General features: G+C 32.9%; 1 protein-coding gene across 1 annotated transcript; it reads left to right on the top strand.

Annotated features, from left to right (window-relative positions):
• The first annotated feature begins 3,706 nt into the window (after nt 1–3,706).
• On the top strand, nt 3,707–8,971 carry LOC132285768 (NAC domain-containing protein 7-like). The gene is made up of 4 exons (XM_059787987.1): nt 3,707–4,411; nt 6,614–6,797; nt 6,919–7,190; nt 7,830–8,971. Exons 2-4 carry the CDS (start codon nt 6,638–6,640, stop codon nt 8,451–8,453), a joined length of 1,056 nt encoding a protein of 351 aa, XP_059643970.1. The 5' UTR covers nt 3,707–4,411; nt 6,614–6,637; the 3' UTR covers nt 8,454–8,971.
• Nucleotides 8,972–10,065: the final 1,094 nt, after the last annotated feature.

Below are 10,065 nucleotides of genomic sequence, written 5' to 3'. Positions count from 1 at the left end.
TACTCCCTTACTAACAAAAATTATTATTATTATTATTCTATATTTTTTTAAGAGGGGAAGGGGAATAATTAAGCAGAATCTTGTGTCACAAAATCAAAGTAAAAATGATTACTCCTAAATTTTTCATTTTCATTGACAAGTAGATAATGAGTGAATCAAAAAATTATGTAATTAGTATACTTATTCAGTAAATAGTGCATTTTCATTATACGAGCAATGCAATACGGTGTGATCCGCTGTCACAAGCTACAATACCTTTCCACCACACACACACAAAAAAATATATTATATTATATATATATATATATATTATATGTCTTTGTATAAATAAATAAAAAAAGAAAAGAAAAGAATTGGGGGGCTTTCTCAAGGTGTTGCCCATCCTTGGTGGCTAGTTGTGAAACGTGGGGAACCGAGACAATAATGAGTCTATTTTAACAATGATTTTAAGTGGGCTCCCCAAGCCCACTAGTTCCAATCTCACCCCCACTACTACATCTACTCAACTTACCCTACTCACTAGTTAAACATTAATCGCCATTTTTTAGCATAACACAAGACAATTATAACACCATTAGTAACTCAATTAATTTTTTATTAAGTTAAAAATCACCTACATAAAAATTATACTAATATTTATACTAGGAATGCTAGACTCTGGCAAACACTCTATTAATTCATTTACTCGTAAATAACTTAACGTGTAATAAAAATTTGAAGGAAAAAAAAATATATTATGGGAAATTTCATTTCATTGTTTTTTTTTTTTTAATTGCATGTTGACAAATAAAGTTTAATCCCAAATGTAATTTTCATTTTTCTTTGACTTTTTTTTTTTTTTTAAATATTTAAGCAAACGTACACATATTTACAATATTGTCATTAGTAGATTACAAATGTGACTAACCAAGCTCAGTTTTGCCCGGTCAAGATCGATCTCTAAGTTAGGTTGTTGAACACAAAGTCCGAGTCGATACAAAGTGTTTCTAGCTCAACTAATTTGCTTGTTTAATCAGTTTTGATATTAGTCTCAAGCTCATTCTCTAAGATTGTTAAGGAGAAAAAGTAATTAGTAATTTAAAGAACTCCCCTCCTTACAAACAAGTCATTTTTACGAAACCGGTTCACGATCATCAATACTAATTGCATGAGCTTAATGAGTCCAATTATGAATTGTTTGGGTTCTACTAAAATTTTAAACTTAGTTTTGCAAACAAGCTCAAACCGGACTTTGATTGAGTTGAGATCGATTTATTTATAAACATTTGAGCTGATTTGCGATTCTTACTATAATAAATTTAAAATTACTTTAAAATTAAAGAAAAAACTTGTCAAAGCAAACGGTCAAAGGGATATTTTATGGTCTACAATTGCATAAGCAATTCGATGATGAATTCTACATAATGGTTATTTTTCCCAATACTCATTTTTTTTTTTTTGGCAATGTATAAAATGTATACCAATCTAATGTTGTATTCAAATACAACCTTAAATCATCATTATGGAACATATGCCCTCCAACTGGGGCTTCTAGAAATGAACCTATCACGAGTAGACACAATTGCCACGCAAGCATTGTTGGTGGGCCAAGATGACACTTTTATAGCGTATGTGACTTTTGCTTCACTTCTATACATGCCTATATATATATAAATATTACAAAATATACATATAAACATATATAATACTGTATATAATATGAGACTTTGTAAATCTTTTAATGCCGTTATTTCCTTAACTATGCAGATTGCAGAGGGAAAAGTGAAGGTGTCGATTAACTTATCGGCACGCACAAGCACTATGCTAAATTTCTGCTTACGTGTCGATCACACAATGCATCACCTTATCTGACCGAAACAAAATAAAAGTTAAATTTCTGCTTACGTGTCGATCACAAAATGCATCAGCTTATCTGGCAGAAACAAAATAAAATTGGGACCCACGTCAGAACGGGGATAGATAACGGTGTGGACCCCACTTTGCACTACAAATTGCGAGCTTAATGATCAATGGGGCAGCCCACGCCGGACCACCGGCCGCCACGTACACAGTCCCGAGCCATCATTCCGTTCATGTGGGACCCACTGTTCACCGGCACCGTCGTCAATCCGTAAATGGCTTAGCGGCTCAGATGAGCTTTCAACTTTTTTATTATTATTTCAAAAAAAAAAAAATTTTAAAAGGTGTATTTGGAGAGATGTCTCTGTCGTATTCGAATGGGTCGGTCCATGGGGTCCACAACTCGTGACAGGTTGTAAAAAGAGAATGTATATGTATATAAAATTGTGAACCAACCAACCAGAGGTCGCGTGCTATTGCTGGTGAGGGATTCTACTGATGTATGCGTGTGTTTTATGTGCGTGACTGTGTGTCTGTTAATCCAGGTATAAAGAAACTAATGACGATATTTAATTAGCTTATCCTCTGAACCTTAGAAAGGTTTTGCTTAATCTTTTTGTAAACTCTAATTAATTAACTCCAAAAAGTGTGATCTTTTTGTATTGTTCAAGCCTCAAGCTTGATAATTTATTTTTGCTAGCTATATAACTACAGAGCTCTTACCAACTTCTTATTAAGACACTAACAAGAGGAAGTTGTGTCTTAATTACGCTGCTCGTAAGATATTTTAAACCTAGTAGTGTCATACTTACTAGGTTTTGTGTGTGACACGTACATGCACTTGGACATTCGAACTATGAAGTTAGCTATAATGTGAAAAATTAGTGGAGGATTATTTCACTTAACTCATATTTGATTTTTAATTTTTTTCACTGTTTGAATTTAATAACGCTGCTAAATGAAAAAAATGATCCAATCAAGCTTGCATTTAATGTAGTAAGTAACTAGGATTATATGAAGATTTCAATTTTTTTCGTCTTCGATCAATTAAATAGATTTGCCTCTTCTGAGTAAGAAATTAAACCGAGTTTAAAAACAAAGGAAGCATTTGCAGGTACTCTCATGATCAACAAGGTCATTAATAAATCGTAGTGTTGTTGAGATAGTAAGATCTCTAGGTTACTATATTGAGATTTTAAGTTTCAATTTTAGTATAATTGATATTTGTAATTTGCAAGTGAGTATAGATGCTCGAGATTTACATTGTTGTTATACCTCAAAAAGATACATCGTTGAAATAGTTTCACATCATATACATATATATATACACACACACATACACTTACATACACAAATAATAAAAGGGCTAACCTAATGCACTAGTCTCTCGTCAATACAAGATTTGTTGAGTCTATTCATGATGTATACAATTTTACTTATATATAATAATACTATATCAATATATATACATTTAAGCAATAGTTAATGATAATATATTAAGGTCGATCAACAACTAGCCCTCAATCGTTCCGAATAGAACTCCTTTGTTGGTTCCCCGCTAGAATAAATTTTGGGTGATCTAAGTTTGTTTTTGGTGCTTGTAGCCCATCTTGTAGGCATAAATATTAATAAAATTTATCTTAATTAACTAACAAACAAACTTTGAGACAATTTAATGGTACTCTATGTAGATTAAGTGGGAAATAAAGTTACATAGAAACTAGGATTATGTCATCACCAAAAAAATGTCACCCATTGTATATAAACTTTGCTTGATATAATAAAAAATAAAATAATATAGTATCTTAAGAAAACATTCTTTATGGTCGGGTGGGGGCTTTAAGAAGGCTTAGTGATCAATTGCCGTCAGCTTTGGACGTTCACTGTTTGGGGCTCTCTCTCTCCGGCAACCTGAGATAACAGAAAAGAACATTAGATTCACTTTCTGGTCTCCATCAGTTGCTGGTGGGAGTTTACCGCCACCAGTTTTCCGCGCAAAGCTTTTCCAACAATTAAGCTTCCATTCAATCGATTGAAAGATCAAAGAGAGATCGAGAGAATATATATATATATATATTATATATAGAGAGAGAGAATGAGAGTGATATATGGCATGAGATAATCAAGTGATGCATATGCATGTTTCTTATTTAAACCTATCTCATCTCTATTTTCCCATTCCTTGAAAACCTTTCCTTTTTCCTTTTTCCTTTTTCCTTTGCTTTCTCTTCCTTTCTTTTCTCGGGATCTGATGTTTCTTGACAAGCACAGGACAGTTTGATTGATTTTTCTGAGAGTAGAAACAAACAAACAGTTTCTTGATCAGTTCAATTCCCGAGGAAATAGTTTTAGTTCCGACCATCTCTCTTTTTTTGCTTCTTTTTTGTCTGCCGGTTCAGTGGGCTCAAAAAGTACTTGCAGGAGTTAGTGACAAAAGCTAGAGAGCCTTCAAAGTTTCTTTTATATCTCTTCATTGGTTGGTGGAAACGAGCTAGATTGGGTTCAACCCAGATCTGTGGAAGAATTTTTTGATAGCGTTGGATAGGGTATACAGTAGTGGATTATCATCAAGGTTGTGTTCTCTTTTCTTCTTCTTGTTCATCTTCTTCTTCTTCTCCTTTTTTTTTTTTTTTCTTTTTTTAAATTTCTTTCTTATTTTCTTGTTTCTGAGTTGGTCCTAACTTTTCAATTGGCTTCATTCTTATAATGTTCATCATTTTTATGGTTAAAGTATCAATTAAGTTTTTGAGGATGCTTACCACAATATTTTTTTTGATTGGTCACACACACACACACACATACCTGGAATGACTGTTTGATCTGATTGCAAACAAGTCACTCTTTGATCTGACTATTCACTTTGGGTTTTGTCATTTAGATATCTCATGTCCGATCCTTTACCTTTCATATTCTATGTTCCATTCCTGCGCTCCCATGTTCACCATCTCTATAGGCGTAGTCGCCTTTTTTTTTTTTTTTTTTTGTAAAAAAAAATCTGTCAATGGTTTTGATGACATTTTGAAGAGAAGGACAAGTGGTTATCCTCAATTTTCCTTTTTCTTTCTTTGTTCCTTCTTCTTTTTTCCCAATTTGAGATTGTTATTGCTAGATCTCATATCATATCTAAATGGTTCTGTCTAAATCCTTTCCCAAGGAATGCGATTAGTTATATTAAGTAATTGGGATTGTTTGGTTCAGCCATTTAGGACTTCCTAGATAAATGATAAGATTCCTGAAGAAAAATTACAATATATTAGTCTTCCTGATTGCAATTGATTTAGTTATCTTAAATATTATGTATATGTGTGTATATATATATGTATATATGTCTATAACATGTCAATTAGCCAGTCTCGAGGGCCTTTCAAGTTATAATTTTATGTATGATAAGCCATAATTTTAACATTTCTTTAATTGTTTTGTGTAAATGAATACTTTTTTGTATTTTATATTATACTTTGATTACACAATATTCTTAACTAGCTAGCATTCACCTTTATGAGCACACATTTCTATTTATACTAAATTTCATTCAGTACTGACATTCCTCAAGCAATTAGCCAAGTTAATTGAGTAGTTTTCTTTTTCTATTTTATAACGACAATAATAACTAGCCTGTTTCTTAGATCTATTTATACAACCATGCATTATTCATAGCATGCTTGATGTTGGATCTGTTCATAATTTAAAACAGGTATTATCACGTTTGGGTGGAGACATTTTTTCTTTTCTTCACTGCATGATCGATGCTCGCTTCATCTCTATGATCAACCATCTGTTCAATATGTACACTTAGAGATTTCTGTTTTTGTGTTCCCTATGAGTCAAATTCATTCATACCACTAAATTTTACATTATAGAGTTCATCCTATATCATACAGTATATACAACACTCCTTTTTTTTTTTTTTTTTTTTTCCTTTTTCTTTTTTAAATTTCTCTCTTTTTGGCAATAAAGAAAAGTTTTGACTCTTAAGGTTGACATTTTTCAACAGTTTCTTCAATCATCATGCTTGTTAAACAATTGTCTGGCATGTCAGCTACATGCTTCAAAGATATACGAGTATATATATGTATATAGAGTTAATTTCAATCGTTTGGAACCTGTTGCTTGTCATTGCAAGTTATGAAAAAATTGTTTGAAGAGTGATAACAATGTCATAAGTTCTCAAGTGACTTACTGGTTAATACATGCGCATATAGATCACATATTTCAGATTCTAACCTGTTTTGCTTGAAAATACACACGTTCGCGCATACATGCATATATATATATTTAGATGTTTGTAGTAACTAAAACCCTCATATATTTAGATGCTTGTAGTAAAAGTCCTAGAACTTACTATGTGGCCAATGGGTACAAAAACTATATCATAAATACTAGTATATGGAATTTAGCATCTTTTTAGTGAGTCAGTTTCAATTATCTGAAATCAGTTTTCGAGAATTCTGAAGACTGACATTACGTCATTTTAAATTGAATCTCATAAAACTTTTGGCAAAATGAAGTTTCAAACTGTCAATTGTTTAAAAAAAAAAATCTGAAACAGTAGTTGAAAGTGATTCAAGGACTTTTTCAGACTACTGAACCAAACATGTCGATTATTTTTTACAACTGAGGTAGATAACTTCTGAATTGAAACACCATACTAAACTGAGAAAACTGGTCATTTATGCTTTTATATGTTAAAAGTTTTCTTCATACTCAAATAGATATGAGTATACTATAAGATTAAATTTCAAACAGCTCATAACCTGTGCAATTGCAAATCCAGGTTATCAATCGAACCTGGGAGAATATGAATACTTTTTCGCATGTTCCTCCTGGTTTTAGATTCCACCCCACAGATGAAGAACTCGTTGATTACTACCTTAGAAAAAAAATTGCTTCAAGAAGAATTGATCTAGATGTCATTAGAGATGTTGATCTCTACAAAATTGAGCCATGGGATCTTCAAGGTATCAAACACCACAACCGCGCGCGCACACGCACACACAATTCTATCATCCATGATACATACCATGTATATCTTATAATACTGACTATTCCTGTGTTTCTTTTTCTTGTTAATTTGAACAGAGCTTTGCAAGATAGGAACTGAAGAACAAAATGAGTGGTACTTCTTTAGTCACAAAGATAAGAAGTATCCCACCGGAACTCGCACTAACAGAGCTACAAAAGCAGGATTTTGGAAAGCTACAGGCAGAGACAAGGCTATTTACTGTAAGCATAGTTTGGTTGGCATGAGGAAGACCTTGGTGTTTTATAAAGGTCGAGCCCCAAATGGACAGAAGTCGGATTGGATCATGCACGAGTATAGGCTAGAAACAAATGAAAATGCAACTCCTCAGGCAAGTAACTGAGCCATACTTTGTTCAACATATTTCTTTATCAATTTATCTATGCCATTATATATATATATATATGTTGTACAATCACATTCTCGATTTTAAGACATCACTGCAAGCGTTAAGAATGTATTTAACTATGAAGGCATCATTGCATTGCTAGAACTTGTTTGCTCATATATATAGCATTCTCGGAATCATTGTCCAGACTATACTGAATTCATATTAATAACAATTCTCATAATATAAAGCTGTCTATGTATTTTAACTACACATGCCTCCACTCATATTAAATGTGTCTTAATTTCTAGTACTTATGAGAGATTTTTACTACAGAAAATGGATTCCCGTATACTTATACCTGTTTAATAATTGAACACTATATCTAACAACTGAAAACTTCAAAATGGATTGTCGACAAATATCTGAAAATGGATTCTTATTGAATTTCAGTGTCATATGTTAAATGGATCAGTTCTAACTCTCGTCAAGTGTACTAAATGAACATACCATGCATGGAATGCACATCCTTCATGCACCAGTGGTTTCATTAATTTCTATCCATATTTATAGCCTTACAATCACAAACAGAAAACAAACATTAAGTATTTGTCCCTAAGATGATATGTGTAATTGCAACAGGAAGAGGGATGGGTTGTATGTAGGGTTTTCAAGAAGCGATTGGCAACAGTGCGGAAGATGGGTGAGCATGAATCGCCATGTTGGTATGATGATCAAGTTTCATTCATGCCAGATTTCGATTCCCCTAGGCAGATTTCACAGCCCTATGCTTCATACCAACACCACTACCCTTGTAAACAAGAGCTTGAGTTGCAGTACAACATGTCTCATGATGCTTTCCTCCAGCTCCCTCAGTTAGAAAGCCCACAAGTTCAACAATCTGTTGCTGGTGTCAGCTGCAACTCCGTGGTTCCATATGGTTTTGATAGCAACAACGGAAGCACTTTGCAGTCCTCGACGCTCACACAAGAAGAACATGTGAACAATCAACAAAATAAGAACTCGCTTTATGGTAATAACAATGAGCAAGCAGTTGATCAAGTGACAGATTGGCGAGTCCTGGACAAATTTGTTGCATCTCAGCTCAGCCAAGAAGATGCTGCTAAGGAGACCACATATTCGAATGCAGCTTCCTTTCAAGTGGCTGAACACTTGAACATGCTATCCGAATCAAAGAGGCAAGAATCGGCTTCAGAATATGCCTCAATGTCCACCCCAAGTTGCCAAATTGACCTGTGGAAGTGAGAGCATATATATAATATTATAAGTAATAAACTTAGATATATAATATATACTAATTAATTATAGGACATACAAGAAAAGGAAGTCTCGATCCTGGTTTCTGTACATAATAAAGCTAAATGGTAATGCTTTAATTAGTTGTTGCATTTCTCTGCTACCCTTTGTACTGATAATATAGGCAAGTACTACTCAGACCAGAAATTTCTATTCCAAATAAATAAAACTCTACTTAGGTGGACTATTATTGTACGGCAGAGAGTGCTGTTGGAACTGACTTGGAGAGTGTTGGATATATGTATTTTCCTTATTTAAACTTAATATGCATTTGAAGAGGTTAATTATTTTGTGTGATGTCTTTACATTTAGACTTATATTGTTTTAACTGATATAGCATCAGAACATTGCTTTATTTTTTAGTGTAAATTATAGAATCATATCTCTACCACTATAATGTTCTTTAAAATTTTGTGACCATAACTCTTTCTTTTTTTTTTTTTTCTTTTTTTTTTTTTTTTTTTTTTTTAATTCTATCAAACCAACATGAAGAAGAGGAGGAAGAAGAAAATGGCTACATTTGGAATAAGAAACCAGCATCTGAAATTTTCATACTAAAATGCTAACTTCAAAGTGTTTATACCTTTTTGAATTGAAAGGGAAGCAAACAAGTTGTTCAATAAACTAGTAGTTTTAGAAATCAGTGGAACAGTGCCCAGCCAGTAACTGCATGCACTTGTAAGATTTAAGTGATAAAATTCAAGTGGGAATAGCTACAACGAGGAGAGATTAATATTCTGGCCTTCCAAATAAATTTGAATGGGACTGTTTTGTGGCTCACCTGAGTTCACAACAACCCTAATATATTGAAATTAACTGTATGTCGCGAGACTGCTAAATGATTTGAATGTCTCATGCTTAATTGGATGGAAATGTTAATAGTCCACAAAAGAAAAGGTTACCCTTCTTAGTTCTTATTTAGCCTATATACATAGAGCACTGTGTTGAAAATAAACTTGGTTTTAGAATTTTAGTTGTAATTAGTATTTTTAAGTATTTGGTATACATGATGCATGTGTGCATTTTATGTTAGTGGGGTAGTAAATGGTGTTGATGGAGAAAGTTATGTAAGACTAAGAGGTATGGGAATTAAGTCTCCTAAATACTATGTTAGTGGGAGTTTGTTTTTGTGTTAGTGGAAGACATGAAAGTTAAGTCTACTAAATACAATATTAGTGGGATTAGTGGGAGTAGTTGGGCATTGAAATGTAATTGGTTACATATGTCTTAGAGCCTATATAAACTCATGTACTATACCTATTTTAGAAGTAGAGAAGAAGATGAAATAGTATGAGTAAAATAAAATATATTTCTAAGTGTTTCTTTCTTCAATTCCTCTTCCATATTATCGTGTTGTGTGTGTCTCTAACCCGTCCACTATTTTCAACAAAGTGGTATCAGAGCAAAATCAGAAAGTGGTATTAAAGCAAAAGCCAACACACTGAACTCTAAATTTTCATTAGTGTCCAATAAACTTGTATTAAAAGCCAAGTACTACTCTATGTTTTAGTTTATATATATGATTTTTGAAGAAATATTGTACAAGGCTACAAGCACTCAT

This window comes from Cornus florida, unplaced genomic scaffold (genome assembly GCF_030987335.1).
Source record: "Cornus florida cultivar Cherokee Brave unplaced genomic scaffold, ASM3098733v1 CherokeeBrave_3.0.0_Hap2_Chr11, whole genome shotgun sequence".
Lineage (NCBI taxonomy): Eukaryota > Viridiplantae > Streptophyta > Magnoliopsida > Cornales > Cornaceae > Cornus > Cornus florida.
The sequence above is the reverse complement of the archived record's forward strand: the minus strand, read 5'-3'. Positions and strand labels throughout refer to the sequence as shown.